The sequence below is a fragment of the Lithobates pipiens genome, unplaced genomic scaffold (assembly GCF_037356315.1).
Source record: "Lithobates pipiens isolate NorthernLeopardFrog02 unplaced genomic scaffold, aLitPip1_a1.2 Scaffold_16, whole genome shotgun sequence".
NCBI classification, from domain to species: domain Eukaryota; kingdom Metazoa; phylum Chordata; class Amphibia; order Anura; family Ranidae; genus Lithobates; species Lithobates pipiens.
The window spans coordinates 133546058-133565758 of NW_027507748.1; the positions used below are offsets into that span (position 1 = coordinate 133546058).

Below are 19701 nucleotides of genomic sequence, written 5' to 3' on the forward strand. Positions count from 1 at the left end.
AGACATGATACAAGAGATGATCAGAGACTGCAGACGTGATACAGGAGATGGTCAGAGACTGCAGACGTGATACAGGAGATGGTCAGAGACTGCAGACATACTACAGGAGATGATCAGAGACTGCAGACATACTACAGGAAGTGATCAGAGACTGCACACATACTACAAGAGATGATCAGAGACTGCAGACATACTACAAGAGATGATCAGAGACTGCAGACATGATACAGGAGATGATCAGAGACTGCAGACATGATACAGGAGATGATCAGAGACTGCAGACATGATACAGGAGCTGGTCAGAGACTGCAGACATAGTACAGGAGATGGTCAGAGACTGCAGACATAGTACAGGAGATGGTCAGAGACTGCAGACATACTACAGGAGATGATCAGAGACTGCAGACATAGTACAGAAGAGGGTTAAAGACTGCAGACATAGTACAGGAGAGGGTCAGAGACTGCAGACATAATACAGGAGATGGTCAGAGACTGCAGACATGATACAAGAGATGATCAGAGACTGCAGACATGATACAAGAGATGATCAGAGACTGCAGACATGATACAGGCGATGGTCAGAGACTGCAAACATAGTACAGGAGGTGGTCAGAGACTGCAGACATGATACAGGAGCTGGTCAGAGACTGCAGACATAGTACAGGAGATAGTCAGAGACTGCAGACATGATACAAGAGATGATCAGAGACTGCAGACGTGATACAGGAGATGGTCAGAGACTGCAGACGTGATACAGGAGATGGTTAGAGACTGCAGACATACTACAGGAGATGGTCAGATACTGCACACAAAGTACAGAAGATGGTCAGAGACTGCAGACATAGTACAGGAGATGGTCAGAGACTGCAGACATACTACAGGAGATGATCAGAGACTGCAGACATAGTACAGGAGAGGGTTAAAGACTGCAGACATAGTACAGGAGAGGGTCAGAGACTGCAGACATAATACAGGAAATGGTCAGAGACTGCAGACATGATACAAGAGATGATCAGAGACTGCAGACATGATACAAGAGGGGGTTAGAGACTGCAGACATCATACAGGAGATGGTCAGAGACTGCAGACATTATACAGGAGATGGTCAGAGACTGCAGACATTATACAGGAGATGGTCAGAGACTGCAGACATCATACAGGAGATGGTCAGAGACTGCAGACGTGATACAAGAGGTGGTCAGAGACTGCAGACATGATACAAGAGATGATCAGAGACTACAGACGTGATACAGGAGATGGTCAGAGACTGCAGACATAGTACAGGAGATGGTCAGAGACTGCAGACATAGTACAGGAGATGGTCAGAGACTGCAGACATGGTACAGGAGAGGGTTAAAGACTGCAGACATGGTACAAGTGTGTCCTAGCAGTGACCAGTGTGGAAAAACATTGATCACTGCAAACGGGTTCACAAGATATAACTATAAGTGGCAAAAAAAAAAAACAACATATTTTTTAACAGTCATTTTTCAAGCACAGGAGGACAGTAAATGGTTAACATGTCTGTGAAGTTCCTAGCCTGACAAGCTAATTCCTTCAAAGATAACAAGGAAAGTACCATAAATCAGGGATGGATGACATCAACTCAGGCACAAATAAGTATAGAACCAGCTTAAGTTTGAAGGTCTTGCAGAAGTCTAATCATCAGTCACCATGCTGTGTAAATACAAACACAGATAAGAAGCCTTGTGAGAAGATGGAGGGGGAGTCATCCCAATCATTGTCTAATCTACACACAGGACAGTAGAACACACCAATTATTAGACTTCTGCATTAAAAGTGAGTGTGTGACATGATCACACCTTCTTCTTTCTCAGGTATGTCAATCCTCTGCATCCCACCCTGCTCTGTTCACTGGCATCTTCTGATCAAATGTGGTGGGCTGGGCAATCTGATTGGCTAAGGGAGTGGTGGGAGGCGGAGCAATTTAGAAGTCATGCCCTCCTACTCAGAAGAGCAGCGCTATTGGCTGCCTGACACACTGGTCTGTCCTCCCTCCAGCATGTGAAAGCCAAGGGAGAGGGGGAAGCTGCACACCGCTCTGCAATTAATTACACCAGCCCGCTGCACTGAGCTCCTTGCTGTCCTGGGCCCCTCTATCAACAGCCCTGCTGGGAGCCTGGAGAGCGTCAAGGAGGAAGAGATGAAGCAAGGGTCAGCAGCGCCCCTAGGTGGCCGAGCGCCCTAGGCGGCTGCCTAATCCACCTAGTGTTTGCACTGGCCCTGCCTGCCACTGGGTGCTGCTTGTATATGCAGGTGAATTGGAATGTGATTTTAGAGCATCCCCAGTTTGCTCTACCCGAGGCTGACTTTTCTTGAGAAAGCAGTGGCACTTTGCCGGTGGTTTGGCAGGGCTTTGCCAGGGCTGTCCATTGATTTCAATGGGCAGGGGCGCTTTAGGAGCAGTGTATACACCGCTCCTACTGCGTTGCAAAGATGCTGCTTGCTGGACTTTTTTTTTACCATCCTGCAAGTGCACCGCTCCAGTGTGAAACCTCTCAGGCCTTCCCACTGGAGAGACGGGAGAGGCTCTTTACAGGCACTATTTTTAGCTCTATAGTCCCTGTAAAGCGCCTCAGTGTGAAAGCAGCCTTACTAGTAAAAAAGAAAAATAAGAGACACAGAATGCCTATGTATGTCAACAACGTCAAACTTTAATTGGTACTGATCAGGCTGCATTTAATTGAGGCATGAGGAGGGTGGGGCAGGGGGTTAGGTGCCGAAACGTCACCTCCCTGAAATGAGTTTTTGCAGGTTGGGATGTCTGTATTAGTATTATGCAACAAAATGCGAACGATAAGTCGTATGATTATCTGATCATGTGTATGAGGCATTAGTTAAAGAGGGAGTCCACCCGAAAAAAATGTATTAAAAGCCAGCAGCTAAAAATACTACAACTGCTGACTTTTAATAAATGGACACTCACCTGTCCCAGGGTTCAGCAATGTCGGCAGCCGAGGCCGATCGATCGCTCCTCACTCGGCTGCTGCCGCCACCATTCTCGTGAAGATTTCAGTTAGTGAAGCATTGCGGCTTCACTTCCCGGCTCCCTACTATGCGTGCGCGATTTGCACAGCGCAATGGGAATGGTCCGCGCTGTCTCTGGGACCCATGTGTGTCCCAGCAGACAGCGCGATGGGACAGGAAGAAACGTAGACTCCCGTGGGAGTCTATGTCCGGAAGTGGGTGCAAATACCTGTCTTAGACAGGTATCTGCACCCCCCCGAAAGGTGCCAACTGTGGCACCGGAGGGGGGAGAGGGTTCCGATGAGCGGAAGTTCCACTTTAGGGTGGAACTCCGCTTTAATGCGTCTCTTGTAAATTCTAGTGAGTGCCTTAATTCTGCATCTAAATAATAATGATTTATTTTGTTTTTAATATAATTATTTCTTCCTTGCATGTAATACCGTATTTATCGGCGTATAACACGCGCCGGCGTATAACACACACCCCAAGTTTAGGAGGGAATTTTGTGGAAAAAACTTTTAGGAGGGAAATTTAAGGAAAAAAAACTTACATTTAAATGCCCATCAATGCAGCCTTATCAGTGTCCATCTGAAGCCTTGTCATTGCAGCCTGGTCATGCAGCCTTGTCATGCAGCCTGTCCTCATTGCAGCTTTGTCATGCAGCCTGTCCTCATTGCAGCCTTGTCATGCAGCTTTGTCATGCAGCTTGTCCGTCGTTGCAGCCTTAGTGCATTAGTGATGTCCGCTTATTTTTTTTAAAATGGCGCCGCCGAGATGTCCTGTGTATCTCGGCGTCGCCCGGAAGTTCTTGTCAGCTTTCAGCCGCTCTCAGACCTTCTCGGCGGCTTTCGGCCCTTCTCAGCGGCTTTCGGCCGCCTCGGCCCTTCTCAGCGGCTTTCAGCTGCCTCGGCCCTTCTCGACGACTTTCGGATGCTCTCAGACCTAAGGTCCGAGAGCTGCTGAAAGCCGCCGAGAAGGGCAGAGGCGGCCGAAAGTCGCCGAGAAGGTCTGAGAGCGGCCGAAAGCCGCCAAGAAGGGCCGAAGGTGGCCGCAAGCCGCGAGAAGGGCCGAAGGTAGCTGATAGCCGCCCAGAGCCCAAAAAATCATGCAGAAATCGTGGAGTATTGGCGTATAACACGCACCCGCGATTTCCCCCTGATTTTAAGGGGAAAAAAGTGGGTGTTATATGCCGATAAATACGGTAATTATTGCAGCAGAAGACAAGCTTGTCATTACTCAGAAAACAATCTTGGTTAAACTGGATATAAGGAATAATAAAAATGTAAAGTGGTGCAATGTTCGGACCATAAAAATTGGACTAGGTTGTAATTTGAGGGGTTAAATAGCTTGTAGTGACCTTAGCACTGTTTTTTTATGAACATACAGTACTTTGGCAGTATGTTTGGAGTTAAACTTCCTATGGCGGTGACATGCCCCTCCTTGCTGCTTTCAAAGCAAAGAAACGAAAGTAAAAGTGACTTAGTGAATGAAGGACTGAGGCAGCATTTTAAGGCACTGTAATGGGGAGCAAGCTAACTCTAACTATTCTTCTTTGTGTGCTTCTAACATCAGGTAAGTAGCTGTGTCACAATAGGTGGCCGTATAGAGGACTGACATGTGCAATGATAACAGCTGGCCAGACTTAAGTGCCTGCAGAAATATATGTAGAACATTTTTATCAATCAGCTCAGTACATGGCACACTTGCCTTGCAGCACCGGAATCCTTTGTTTGATCACCAATCAGTACACATGGGTTAATTAATAAGGTTCGTACACACTATAAGAAAATAAGGAGGACATGTTTGTCCAAGGAGCAATCGTACCATTTGGACAAACTCCCACATTTTTGTCGTAGAAACAGAACAAACGATCTTTCCTTAACCAATTCAGTCCTGTCATGTTGCTTAGGTTCATGCCTTGTTTACATCTCCCCATTCTGGCTCTCCTTACCGCAATCGCAGGTCGCCAGTGAACATCGAGTGTCCGCTAGGCGGAAATTTCAAAGGGACGTATGGGTATGCCCTTTTGCCTGCCCGTGCCATTCTGCCAAGGTAAATCGGCATGCTGCAGTCGGCATGTGGTTAATGTGTTCCGTTTTCGCATGATTTTTGTACAAGAAAAAACTGAAAATAGAAACTGAGCATGATCAAAAAAAAAAACAGCCAAAAAAAAGCCTTTGTCTTACGAGAACTTACGTACATTCTTTTCTTCCTCGCTTGTGACTTGCTGTGAAACAACAAGAAAAATCAGACAAATATTCGGCCGATTTTCTTACCCCACTTTACTACAAAGACAAAGAGACTGTTTTTCCCAAAAGCTTAGTGAATGAGTTGACTTCCAACATCCAATCACATGCAAGCAAAAATGCTGTTTTTATTTACCTTGCATGTGATTGGGTATTCTTTGCAAAGTGAAATTTCAGCACACACCACATTCACTAAGTTCTGGGGCAAATTTCAATGCAAAGTGCAACTTCCCTAGCAAAGTGGACATGCTATTTGCCTTAGTAAATCCATGTCCTTTATAAACTGTAATAGGTTGCTGCTGTATTGATCCCTAGTGTGCAAGCTATAAGTCCATATTTCTGATCAGGTTTTATGTTGCACCTATATTTAGGGTGTAACAAATATCCCCCATACACTTACCGAATGCAGGGGTTGTTTTCCCCGCTAACTCCTCAAATTTTTTATTCAGTGTGGCTGTGCACGGCTTTTCTGGAACAGCTGCATCATTCAATCACAGAGATCTGGCAATAAAAAACGACATGTCCCATCTGTACAATGGTAGAATACTATTCTCAATGGAGCTCAAGTACAGCAATGTTACAACAGTTAGTCTGCAGGAGCCAGGGCATGGCAGCCATGATCCACTGATTGATAGAGACAGTGCTTTACAAATGGCAATGCTAAATAATAATTATTTTTGAAATTATATATATTATGTTAAATATATATATATTATATTTAAATATATATATATATATATATATATATTTATTTTTTTATTATTCACGGCGGGCGGTCCGCTCTAAGATAATAGTGGTCTCCATGGTGGATTCTCTGCAAGATCACTTTTATCAGTGACGGGAGAGGAGGTGCCCTTAACCATTCCTAACACATCCTGGTCGTCTCCACTGCTTACCGGATCCCTCGGTAGCGGCGCAGATGTTCCGATGCTTTCCCCTGATGAACAGGAAGTCAAGTGAGGAAATGATGGCCCCCACTCTACTCTGTGCCATTGGATGACGGAAGCGACGTCACTTCCACCCAACAGCCTTAAAGGGACTTTTTTAAATTTATTTTTACTGCTTTTAAGTGTAAATTTGAAATCTGAGGTCGTTTTGACCCCAGATCTCACATTAACCACTTGCTTACAGGGCACTTAAATCCCCTTCCTGCCCAGACCAATTTTCAGCTTTCAGTGCTGTCTCTCTTTTGCCCTATACTGTCAGGGCTGGCTTAGCTCTTCCTTCTCTGGGCTGGCTGCTCAGCTGTCGGCTAATTGCCAGCTCTCATTTCTCTCCACAGTTACCAGCTGTTCCTGATCATGCTTGTCTGACCTGCCTACTTAAAACTGTCCAGCTCACTTCACCTTGGTCTTCATCACAAGAAACCATCTCCTGGGGTTCTGTTTAAAGACTGACTTGCTGACATCCCTTCTGGCTCCTTATCCTGCTTGCTGTTGCTATACTTGGATCCCTGACTTCTGGCCTGGCTGATTACCCGATCTTGTTATTGAACTCTGGCCTGGCTGACTAGTCGATCTGGTTACTGGACTCTGGCTATGCTTTGACTACGCTTTTTCTATTTACCTTTTTATTTTTATTTAATAAACAAGTGTGAATTAATTGTACTTCTGTCTCGGCCTGATTCATGGTTTCTGACAGTAAGCGAAGGCCATGAATTCAGAAAATTCAGTCAATCCACTTGTTGGTAATATTTTTTCCAGATTGGATGAGCAAGATCACTGCATGGACTGTTTGCCATGGCGTTACAAATGCTCCTGAGTCCTCTGCGGTGGTTGCTCCGGTACAACCTGAGTCGCAGGCCATCCCTGCTGCTGTGCCAGTCTCTGTGCAGGCACCCGCCTCGAGTATTACCTCTATAAGAGGTATGTCTGGTTCCGCTCTGCTTCCCCAGCGATATTGGGGTGATCCAATTCAATGCAGAGAGTTTCTCAATCAGGTTGAGATATACTTCGAGATGCTGACCCAGGCGTTTCCCACGGACAGAAGCAAAGTAGGTTTCGTGATATCTTTGCTTTCTGAGAGAGCCTTGGCCTGGGCTAACCCTCTATTTTCTCATGGTCTCTCAGATTCCTTTAAGGATGAGATAGCAGTCCGAGATATACCCACTGAGCTGGAGAGCTTGATCTCGTTTGCCATCCTCATTGACTCCAGACTCAGAGAAAGACTTTCTCTTAAGGAGCGCTTGCGGAAGCCTCCTGTATGTTTGCCTCCAAGCTTTGTAGTCCCACCCATGCCTCCCTCACCTCCCATGCCTCCCTCACCTCCCATGCCTCCTGGTATCGAGTCGGTCCTTAAAGATGAACCCATGCACCTGGGCTTCATGCGTCTCTCTGCGGATAAGAGAGCCTTTAGGAGGAGGGAGAGATTGTGCCTTTATTGTGGCCAGGCAGGTCACTTTTTGAAGTCTTGTCCTACCCATCCAGGGAATGCCCGAACCTTGAGGTCCTGTCATGGACAGACCTTAGGTGGCATTGTTTCGTCCCCAGTTATCCAGAAGGATAAGCCCCTGGTTTTGGTCACCCTTTCTTGGGCTGAGTCGTCCATCGAGATACAGGCTCTAATCGACTCCTGGGCTGCAGGCCTGTTCATTGATGCTACATTTGTTTTGCAGCACTCTATTCCGCTGCTGCTCCGTGACACTCCACTTGCCATTGAGGCTCTTGACGGGAGACCTTTACAGCCAGCCCATGTGACTCATGAGACGGTTCCGTTGTCTATGGCCGTAGGGGCTCTTCACCATGAGATAATCCAATTCCAAGTTATTTCCTCACCCAGGTTTCCGCTGGTTATTGGTTATCCTTGGTTACAGAGGCACCGTGCTGAGGTTCTCTCCTGGTCACCACAATTCAGTGAGACATGCTTCCTGAAGGTATCCAAGGTCCTGTGCACCTCTTCATTCCCCTCCCTGCTGGAGGAGTACCGCGATTTTACCGATGTATTTGATAAAGGTCAAGCCAGTAGTTTGCCTCCACACCGGTCTTATGATTGTGCAATTGACCTTCAACCTGGTGCCATACCTCCTCGTGGCCGGGTTTACCCTTCGTCGGTCTTGAAGGATAAAGCCATGGAGGAGTATGTTGCTGACGCTCTTTCTCGAGGTTTCATTCGCAAATCCTCATCTCCTGCTGGTGCTGGTTTCTTCTTTGTGAAGAAGAAGAGCGGTGAACTGAGACCTTGTATAGATTATAGGGTCTCAATCGTGTCACGATTAAGAATGCCTACCCGATTCCATTGATTACAGAGTTATTTGACCGCCTCAACGGAGCAACGGTTTTCACGAAGCTTGACTTGAGAGGGGCATACAATCTCGTGCGCATTAAGGAGGATGACGAGTGGAAAACTGCTTTTAATACCAGAACAGGCCATTATGAATACCTGGTAATGCCTTTTGGCCTTTGCAACGCACCCGGCAGTTTTCCAGGAATTTATTAATGATGTCCTCCGAGATTTGTTGCAGTTATGTGTGGTGGTTTATCTCAATGATATCCTCATATTTTCCAAGGTCCTGGAGAGCTACCACACAGATGTCTGTCGTGTGCTTCAGAAAGTAAGAGAGAACAATCTCTATTGTAAACTGGAGAAGTGCAAGTTCCATCATGAACAGGTTACATTCCTGGGCTATGTCATTTCCACTGCTGTTTTTTCGATGGACCCAGAGAAACTTTCGGCAGTCCAACAGTGGCCTCGACCCATGGGTTTACGTTTTCTCTGCAGCGTTTCCTGGGTTTTGCCAACTACTATCGGAAGTTTATTCGTAACTTCTCGTCTCTGGTCAAGCCCCTGACTGATATGACCAGAAGGGACGGTAACCCACAGAGTTGGTCTCCAGTCTTTGAGACTCTCAAGGCTGCCTTTGTTTCTGCTCCTGTGTTGGCACATCCTGATCCTATGTTGCCTATTATTCTAGAAGTTAATGCTTCTGAGACTGGAGTCGGCGCCCTTCTGTCCCAACATCCTAACTCTGAGAGCGCAATGCATCCGCGTGGCTACTTTTCCAAGAAATTGTCACCTGCTGAGTGCAATTATGAGATTGGTGACAGAGAGCTGTTGGCGATAATTTTAGCCCTGAAAGAATGGAGACATCTCCTTGAAGGTACCACTGTGCCTGTTCTTATTCTTACTGACCATAAGAATCTTACATTCTTGTCTGAGGCTAAGCGACTCTCTCCCAGAAGGGCACGATGGGCTCTTTTCTTGTCGAGCTTTAATTACATTGTCTCATTCTTACCCGGTACTAAGAATGTAAGGGCTGATGCCTTGTCACAACAATTTTCCTCCACTTCCAAGTCGGAGTCGGTTACGGTTCCTATGATTCCTCCTGATCATATCTTGGCTACGGTTTGCACCAGTCTTACTTCTCCTTTGGGTGCCAAAATTCTTGCTGCTGAGGTCCATGCTCCTCCTGAGAAACCTTGTGACCGCTGCTTTTTCCCAGAGAGTCTCCGTACTGCTGTGCTCCAGACTTACCATTCTCCCAAGGCAGCTGGCCATCCTAGGAAGAATCAACTCATTTGGGCTATTTCCCAACAATTCTGGTGGCCTAGTCTACGGGCTGATGTTACTGCCTTCGTAGCTGCCTGTCCCGTGTGTGCTCAGAGTAAGACTCCACACGACACCTTCCAGTGGGCCTCCTACAACCCATACCCAATGGAGAGAGGCCCCGGACTCACCTGTCAATGGATTTCATTGTGGAATTGCCCAACTCCCAAGGCAACACTGTTATCCTTATGGTGGCTGACCGGTTCTCAAAGATGTGTCATTGTATTCCACTTAAGAAGTTGCCTACCTCTAAGGAACCGGCTTCCATTTTTGCTTGGGAGATCTTTCGCTTACATGGGCTACCCAAGGTGATTGTCTCGGACAGGGGCAGTCAGTTTGTCTCCCGGTTCTGGCGAGCCTTTTGTGCACAGTTGGGAATCCAGCTTGTTTTCTCTTCTGCGTATCACCTATAATCTAATGGGGCCGCAGAGCGAGCCAATCAGTCCATGGAGCAATTCCTACATTGTTATATTTCCGACCACCATAACAACTGGTCAGACCTATTACCATGGGCAGAGTTTGCTCACAACAGTGCCTTGAATTCTGCCTCCCGATTGTCTCCATTTATTGTGAATTATGGTTTCCAACCTTCCATGTTGCCTGACTCGTTTGTTCCGCAGAGTATTCCTGCATTAGAGGACCATCTCCATGGTCTTCCTTCCACTTAGGTACAAGTCCAGGAGGCTTTGTGTCACGCTAATGATAGCTACAGACCCCATGCTGACCGCAGGCGCCTGCCTGCACCTTCCTACCAGGTTGGAGACAGGGTCTGGTTGTCATCTCCGGCTTCATGTTCCCTTACTGAAGTTTGCACCTCGGTTTATTGGGCCTTTCCGTATCCTTCGCAGGATTAACCCAGTGGCTTATGCGTTGGACCTTCCTCCTAGTATGCGCATCTCAAATGTGTTTCATGTCTCCTTATTGAAACCGTTGTTCTGTAACCGATTTACCACTTCGGTGCCACGCCTTCAAGCTATTCAGGTTGAGAATCATAAGGAGTATGAGGTACAATCCATTGTTGACTCCCATAAGTTCCGTGGGCTCATACAGTACCTGGTGCATTTGAAGGGGTATGGTCCGGAGGAACGCTCCTGGGTTTCATCCTCGGAAGTACATGCCCCTGTCCTCCTCCGCGAGTTCCATAGACAGTTTCCCCTCAAGCCCGGTGACCCTCCGAGGGAGAGCGGTCATTGAGGAGGGGGTACTGTCAGGGCTGGCTTAGCCCTTCCTTCTCTGGGCTGGCTGCTCAGCTGTCGGCTAATTGCCAGCTCTCATTTCTCTCCACAGTTACCAGCTGTTCCTGATCATGCTCGTCTGACCTGCCTACTTAAAGCTGTCCAGCTCACTTCACCTCTGCCTTCGCCTTGGTCGCATCACAAGAAACCATCTCCTGCGGTTCTGTTTAAAGACTGGCTTGCTGACATCCCTTCTGGCTCTTTATCCTGCTTGCTGTTGCTCTACTTGGATCCCTGACTTCTGGCCTGGCTGATTACCCGATCTGGTTATTGAACTCTGGCTTGGCTGACTACTCGATCCGGTTACTGGACTCTGGCTATGCTTTGACTATGCTTTTTCTATTTACCTTTTTATTTTTATTTAATAAACAAGTGTGATTTAATTGTACTTCTGTCTCGGCCTGATTCATGGTTTCTGACATGTACACACAATCGGACATTGATCAGACATTCCGACAACAAAATCCATGGAATTTTTTTGACGGATGTTGACTCAAACTTGTCTTGCATACACAAAGTTACACAAATCTTGTCGGAAATTATGAACATCAAGAACACGGTGACATATAACGCGTACAAAAAATGAAGTTCAATAGCCAGTGCGGCTTTTCTGCTTTATTCCGAGCATGCGTGGAACTTTGTGCATCAAAATTGATCGGATTTTGTTGGCGGAAAATTTTAGATCCAGATCTCAAATTTTGTGTGACCGAAATTCCGATGGAAAATGTCCGATGGAGCCTACACATGGTCGGAATTTCCAGAATTTCCGACAAAAAAACTCCCATCAAACATTTTCTGTTGGAAAATCCAACTGTGTGTGTATGGGGCATTTGTAAGACAATTGCGTGGTCATACTACCGTTTACCCAAATGACATTTTCATAATTTTATTCACACAGAGCTTTCTTTTGGTGGTATTTAATTTTTTTATTACATAAAAAAAAGAACTGACATTTTTGAAAAACAAAACTGTATCATAGTTTGTTATAACAATTTGAAAACAGGTAATTTTTCTCCTTCACTGATGTGCGCTGATGAGGCTGCACTGATGGGCACTGATAGGCTGTGCTGATGGACACTGATAGGCGGCACTGATAAGGCAGCACTAATGGGCACTGATAGGTGGCACTGGTAGGTGACACTGATAAGCAGCACTGATCTGTGGCACTGATTATGAGACACTGATGAGCATTGATTGGCAGCACTGGTGGGCATTGATGGGTGGCACTGTGTGCACTGGCAGGTGGCACTGGTGGGTACTGATAGGTGGCACTGATAGGTGGCACAGTGAGCACTGGCAGCTGACCCTGGTGGGCACAGAAAATGCAGCCGTGGCTTTCTGTGTGAGGGACCAATGTCCTTCTGACAGAAGATGGCGACCGGCTTTTTTCTCCCCTCACACTGACAAAAACTGGAAAATTGTATACTTACCTTTCTGTAATTTTCCTTTCCTGTCGCATCTTCATGGCAGCATACACTCTGGGTTGTGACTCCGCCCCCACAACCTGATAGGACCACATACAGTGCCTTGCGAAAGTATTCGGCCCCCTTGAACTTTTCAACCTTTTGCCACATTTCAGGCTTCAAACATAAAGATATAAAATGTTTATTTTTGTGAAGAATCACCAACAAGTGGGACACAATTGTGAAGTGGAACGAAATCTATTGGATTTTTGAAACTTTTTTAACTAATAAAAAAATGAAAAGTGGTGCGTGCAAAATTATTCGGCCCCCTTGCGTTAATACTTTGTAGAGCCACCTTTTGCTGCGATTACAGCTGCAAGTCGCTTGGGGTATGTCTCTATCAGTTTTGCACATCGAGAGACTGAAATTCTTGCCCATTCTTCCTTGCAAAACAGCTCGAGCTCAGTGAGGTTGGATGGAGAGCGTTTGTGAACAGCAGTTTTCTGCTCTTTCCACAGATTCTCGATTGGATTCAGGTCTGGACTTTGACTTGGCCATTCTAACACCTGGATACGTTTATTTGTGAACCATTCCTTTGTAGATTTTGCTGTATGTTTGGGATCATTGTCTTGTTGGAAGATAAATCTCCGTCCCAGTTTCAGGTCTTTTGCAGACTCCAACAGGTTTTCATCCAGAATGGTCCTGCATTTGGCTGCATCCATCTTCCCCTCAATTTTAACCATCTTCCCTGTCCCTGCTAAAGAAAAGCAGGCCCAAACCATGATGCTGCCACCACCATGTTTGACAGTGGGGATGGTGTGTTGAGGGTGATGAGCTGTGTTGCTTTTACGCCAAACATATCGTTTTGCATTGTGGGCAAAAAGTTTGATTTTGATTTCATCTGACCAGAGCACCCTCTTCCACATGTTTGGTGTGTTTCCCAGGTGGCTTGTGGCAAACTTTAGATGAGACTTTTTATGGATATCTTTGAGAAATGGCTTTCTTCTTGCCACTCTTCCATAAAGGCCAGATTTGTGCAGTGTACGACTGATTGTTGTCCTATGGACAGACTCTCCCACCTCAGCTGTAGTTCTCTGCAGTTCATCCAGAGTGATCATGGGCCTCTTGGCTGCATCTCTGATCAGTCTTCTCCTTGTCTGAGCTGAAAGTTTAGAGGGACGGCCAGGTCTTGGTAGATTTGCAGTGGTCTGATACTCCTTCCATTTCAAAATGATCGCTTGCACAGTGCTCCTTGGGATGTTTAAAGCTTGGGAAATCTTTTTGTATCCAAATCCGGCTTTAAACTTCTCCACAACAGTATTACGGACCTGCCTAGTGTTTTCCTTGGTCTTCATGATGCTCTCTGCGCTTTCAACAGAACCCTGAGACTATCACAGAGCAGGTGCATTTATACAGAGACTTGATTACACACAGGTGGATTCTTTTTATCATCATCAGTCATTTAGGACAACATTGGATCATTCAGAGATCCTCGCTGAACTTCTGGAATGAGTTTGCTGCACTGAAAGTAAAGGGGCCGAATAATTTTGCACGCACCACTTTTCAGTTTTTTATTTGCTAAAAAAGTTTAAAATATCCAATAGATTTCGTTCCACTTCACAATTGTGTCCCACTTGTTGGTGATTCTTCACAAAAAATTTAAATTTTATATCTTTATGTTTGAAGCCTGAAATGTGGCAAAAGGTTAAAAAGTTCAAGGGGGCTGAGTACTTTCACAAGGCACTGTAGCTATAAGATGAAGATACGCCCCCCCCGCCATTCTCTGTATCTATGAATCACCTTTGTGGGTGGGATATTGTATGCTGCCATGAAGATGCGACAGGAAAGGAAAATTACGGAAAGGTAAGTATACAATTTTCCAGTTTCCTGTCGCATCATGGCAGCATACACTCTGGGGATTAACTCGCGGACTGGGTGGGAGATGCAAAGGTAAACGTTTATTAGCAAGGAATAGAAGAGTTGGCTTGAATAATGGACTTTCCCAATTCTACTGTTGATAGCTGAGCTGAGTCCACCTTGTAGTGAGAGATAAAGGTGTTCCTGGAGGACCAAGTGGCCGCTCTGCAGATGGTTTCCGCTGAGACCCTACAATACGCTGCCCAGGAGGTGGCCACTGCTCTGGTGGAATGGGCCCTCAGGTCTTCAGGAATTTGCAACTCACTCAGCAAGTAGGCCTTCACCAACCAGGAGGCAATGGTTCGGGCCGACACTGCTTGACCTCTCCTAAGGCCATAGGGAATGATGAATAGGTTCTCCGATCTTTTAAAGGATTTGGACAGGGAAAGATATTTTATGATGTTGCCCCATACATCCAGAGGATGAGGGTCACCCTGGTCTGTGTTAAGAGCTGGCAAGTTGATTTCCTGGTTGAAGTGAAAAGAGGGTGCCACCTTTGGGATAAAGTGATCCAAGGGTCTTAGAACTACCCTGTCCGGATGAATGATCAGATACGGCTCCTTAATCAGTAATGCTTGCATCTCTGTAACTCTCTTCGCTGATGTGATTGCGACCAGGAAGGTGACTTTTAGTGTCAGGTGCCAGAGGGAGATGTTTTCCAGCGGAAAACAGGGTTCTTTGGATAGTACCTCTAAGATGACTGATAGGTCCCATGTTGGAAAGGAAGGCTTCCTAGGTGGTCTTAGTTTAAGACAGGCCTTCTGAAATTGCATAACAAGGGGATTGTGAGCCCATTTAACCCCTGTCAGGGCGGATAGAGGTGACACCTGAACTTTCAGAGTACTAGAGCTAAGACCTTTGTCTAAGCCTGATTGCAGGAACTCTAGGATCAGAGGAGCCGAAAGGGAGGATAGATCTCGGCCAAGATCCTGAGAGAAGGCAACAAATTTCTCCCAGACCCTGCGGTAGGTGCAGTTGGTGGTAGGTTTTCCGGCCTGGAGCAGGGTATCAGCTACCTTCTGGGAGCAGCCCTGACATAGATACCTAGCCCTCTCAGCCCCCAAGCCATCAAGTGCAGCTTCCCCGAATCTGGATGTAGTAGCTGGCCCTGGGAGAGCAAGTCGGCTGACAGGGGAAGAGCAAGAGGGTCTGCTGTGCTCAGTTGTAGGAGGCTGGTGAACCATGGCCTCCTGGGCCAAAAAGGAATCACCGCTATCACCAATGCCATTGATCTCTTGAGCCTTAAGAGAAATCTCGCTATCAGGGGAGTCGGAGGGAAAATATACCCGAGATGGAAGTTCCAGGGATGCTGGAGGCAATCTATCCCCTCCGCTAAGTGAAAGGGAAACCTCGACAGGAACCGTCGGCATTTGGAGTTTGCCAGAGTCGCAGCAAGGTCTATGTCTGGTTGACCCCAGGTCTGGCAGATGAGGGAGAAGGCCTGAGGGCTCAGGGACCACTCATTCTTGGAGGCGAACTCCCTGAGTGTGTCAGCTAAGATGTTCTCGACCCCCTGGATGTAAGTCACCCTCAGGTCTGACAGGTTCAACTGTGCCCATTCAATCACAGGGAGAACTTCCCACATCATGGAGGGACTCCTGGTCCCCCCTGTCTGTTTATGTAGGCAACAACAACCTTGTTGTCCATCCTTAAGAGGACCTGCTTCCCCCTTAAAAGGGAGCTGAAGGCCAGGAGAGCCTGGAGGGCCACCCTCATCTCCAGCACGTTCGATACCGAGTCCCGTACTTCGAAAGGCCAACGGCCCTGCGCTGCATGGGACTGGTAGTGGGCTCCCAAACCTTCTAGACTGGCGTCCGTGGTCACTACCTCCTGAGGAGGGATGACTATGTGTTTGCAATTGTTTAAGTTGTGGGGACGAGTCCACCAACGCAATGAGCGCCTGACTGTCTCCGAGATCCGGATCGTCTGGGTCATGGATGAACCATCCCACTGATGTAGGAAGGAGTTCTGCAGAGGTCTGGTGTGCCACTGAGCCCAACGGACCATAGGAATGGTTGCTGATAGGGAGCCTAGAAGGCTGAGGCATACTCTGGCTGACAGGGATCTTGCCAGAATGGCCTTCTTCACCTTCCGGACCAACAGGGAAGACTTCTCCGGAGGCAGCTGCACTGTATTCAACTGGGCTCCTAAGAAGATCATTCTCTGGTTCGCCGAGTCTGGCTCTTCCCCCAGTTTATGAGCCATCCAAGATTCTGCAGAGTGGAGACGAGGATCTTTTGATGCTGTAACAGCGACTCCCAGCTGTCTGAGAGGAGGAGAATATCGTCCAGATAATGGTGGACTCGCAGCCCCCTCTCCCTCAGATGCGTGATAACGGGAAGAAGGACCTTTGTAAAGGTCCTGGGAGCCGTAGAAATTCCAAACGGAATACTTCAGAACTGAAAGTGTCTGTGGTTTAGCGAAAAACTGAGGAACTTTTGGAGTTCTGAATGGATAGGGATATGGAGGTAGGCGTCCTGTAGATCTATGGAGAGCATCAAGTCCCCCAGATTTATGGCCTGGAGGATAGACTGGAGGCTCTCCATTTTGAATGCTTCTACCTGGATAGAGTGGTTTAAGTTTAGATCCAGGACCGGACGTAGGTCCCCTGATTTCTTTTTTACTAGAAATAGAGGGGAATAGAACCCCCAACCTCTTTGGGATAGGGGCACCTTGGTAATTGCTTCCTTTTGGAGCAGATCCTGAACGTATCGGGTCAAGGCTAACCTCTTTTGCCAGGATGACGGGAGGTTTGTTGGGCAAAAATGGTCCCCCTGGGGAAGTCACCTGAATGACCATCTGTGCCCGACGCGAATGGTGGTTAACGTCCAGGGGTCACTTATTGTTTCCGCCCAGACCAGTGTGAACTTTGAGAGTCTGGCCCCCACCACTGCTGGCTGGGCGGACGCACCTTCAAAAGGACTTCTGGTCAGTAGATGCCGGGGTCCTGGGCTTCTGGAACTTCAGGAAGGACGTTTGAGGGGCCTTCCAGTTCCTTCTGTACTCCCTACCAGGCCTGTAGGACTTGGCATCCCTGTACCTGTCCTTGAGGTTACGCTTAAAGGGAGGAGGCCTCTGAAGCTTTGGCTTTCTATCCGAGGGGATAAGCCCTGATTTTCCGCCAGTGACCTTAGAAATAGCAGAGTCCAATTTTGCGCCGAAAAGGTTCTCGCCATCATACGGGATGCGGCACCAATTGGACTTGGAAGCAGGATCTGCCACCCAGGGTTTGAGCCAGAGAACCCGTCTGGCCATTACCGAGGACAATATAGCCCTGGATGCAGACTTAATAGCATCCACAGATGCCTCTGCCACAAAATCACCTGCAAGGCTTAATTCTTGCAGGGCTCTAACTATCTGGTCCTGATCATCGCCTTGGATACAAGCTTTTCTGTGCTTGCTGACCAACTGGCAATAGCCTTACCCACAGCTGCAAGAACCACTGCTGGCCTGCATACGCCTCCTAATGCTAGGTAAGCTCTTTTGAGATCAGTATCGATCTTCCTATCCAGGACATCCTTGAATGACAAGGCGTCCTCGATAGGGAGCGTAACGTGTCTGGCCAGGCGCATGAGGGATGCATCTACCACTGGCGGGGACACGAGAGATTTAATTTTAGCCTCCTTTAGAGGATATAGTTTGGCAAGCCGATTGTTGAGACTTGCTTTCTTCTGGGGTCTCTGCCACTCGTCTCTGATAAGTTCCTCCAACTCATCAATGAAGGGGAAGGCTTTGGGTTCTCTCTTCAGGTTTGGGAAATATTTTCTCCTTTTGGGTTGGGCCTCCTGGGCTTCCTCCCAGCTAATGGCCCCCTTCACTGACCTCACAAAAGGCTCTATTAGGGAGAAGTCAAAGCCCACTGAAGCCTCTAGTTCTTCCTCATCTGAAGGAGAATCATGCTCTCTGGAAGTACTTGGGGTAGCCGGCGAAGCACCCCGTGGAGATAACTCCGTGTCGGGAGCGACACGTGGGGCAGAAGACTCTGTGAGCTCTCTGTGTTCTTGCCCTTTCTCTCTGGTGGCTTCTTCAAAGCGCCTGCGGCATGCCAACATATCTGGAAGGGCTATGGCCCCGCATACCCAGCAGGTATTTTCAGAAGGATGGGAGTGGCGTGCTGGTGAATGGTGCCTCCTGTCAGGGGATCTTCTTCGGTGGGAATGGCTGAATCCTTAAACGAGACCTGGAGCGACTCCTTCTGCGACTCCCTTTCCCTGAGCGACTTCCTCCACCCGAATGGCTCCGCCTATGGCCAGAGCGGCTTCTTCTATGCGAGGAATCTCTGCAAGATGATCTTGCGGACCTGATGGGGCTAACCATTTAGGGGCAGAAAAAACTGAAATGCAGCAGTCATGAAATTCAGCTGAGCACAAAAAACAGGCTAAAAAAGGCATCTGCGTTATAAAAAGGCATCTTCCCCTTTTAAAATTGGAGCCGGGGTCATGTCCCGCCCGCACATGCTCAGTAGCGCCGTGCGGCCGCCGGGGCCATCTTGGAAAAGGGAAAAGACATAGATAGACATACACAGGCTGCCCAAAGTGCATAGTGATCATGTGCAAAGCGGCAGAGTGACCAGGAAGAGTGCTGAAGCTGCTGTGGGACACAGAGCTTAGCAAAAGGAAGTAAAATATGGCAGAGAGGCAACACTGGGGGAAAGGCACCAGACAACCTAAGGTGACAAGAGATACTGAAGGTAGAGATTATGCTGTCAAGCTGTAGACAGAGTGGCACCAGGGAGGAAGAGGAAACCGGAGACCACCGCAGGTACTAAGCCTGTTTAAGGCTTAAAGACCGATCTTTTTATTATATGCCTTCAGCCTGTTTAAGGCTTACTTCCAACGGCTATAGAGGCAATGCTCTGTTTGCAGAGAAAAAGTATTCATACCCCTGAGATCACCAGAGTGGGGTAAGTAATTCAACCCAGGAGAGGCTAGAACCTGGCTGGGGCGAAGCGGTAAGAGGGTGATGATCTGTGCGGTCCCAACAGGTGAGGAAAAATAAGAGAATACCGGGGCGGGGGGCGTATCTTCATCTTATAGCTATGTGGTTCCATCAGGTTGTGGGGGCGGAGTCACAACCCAGAGTGTATGCTGCCATGATGCGACAGGAAATACAGATTACCGAGCTTCTGTTTACATCATGTGGTCAGCTGTGATTGGCTGACTGCTGATCACGTGGTAAGGGGCTGGGATCGACCCCTTACTCAGATCTGTGATCAGCCGAGTTTCATAGACTCAGTGATCACAGAGCACGCCGCGTGCGACCTGCAGACCGTCCATAGACGTCGTCCCGGCAATTAAGGCCTATGCTTTCACCTATAGCACAGGCGGAAAGTAGTTAAAGAGGTCCTGTCATGTTTTTATGCTTCTATTA

At 47.6% G+C, this 19701-nt stretch overlaps 1 protein-coding gene across 2 annotated transcripts in view; it reads left to right on the forward strand.

Annotated features, from left to right (window-relative positions):
- The first annotated feature begins 4466 nt into the window (after window positions 1-4466).
- LOC143982076 (tapasin-related protein-like) overlaps window positions 4467-19701 on the forward strand; it is a 91118-nt gene continuing 75883 nt past the window's right edge. Inside the window, exon 1 of one of the 2 annotated variants that reach the window (XM_077480471.1) lies at window positions 4467-4560. In XM_077480471.1, coding sequence (XP_077336597.1) covers window positions 4509-4560 — 52 coding nt within the window. In that variant the 5' untranslated portion in view covers window positions 4467-4508. The remainder of the gene's footprint in view (window positions 4561-19701) is intronic. The other variant, XM_077480473.1, reaches the window with a different exon arrangement.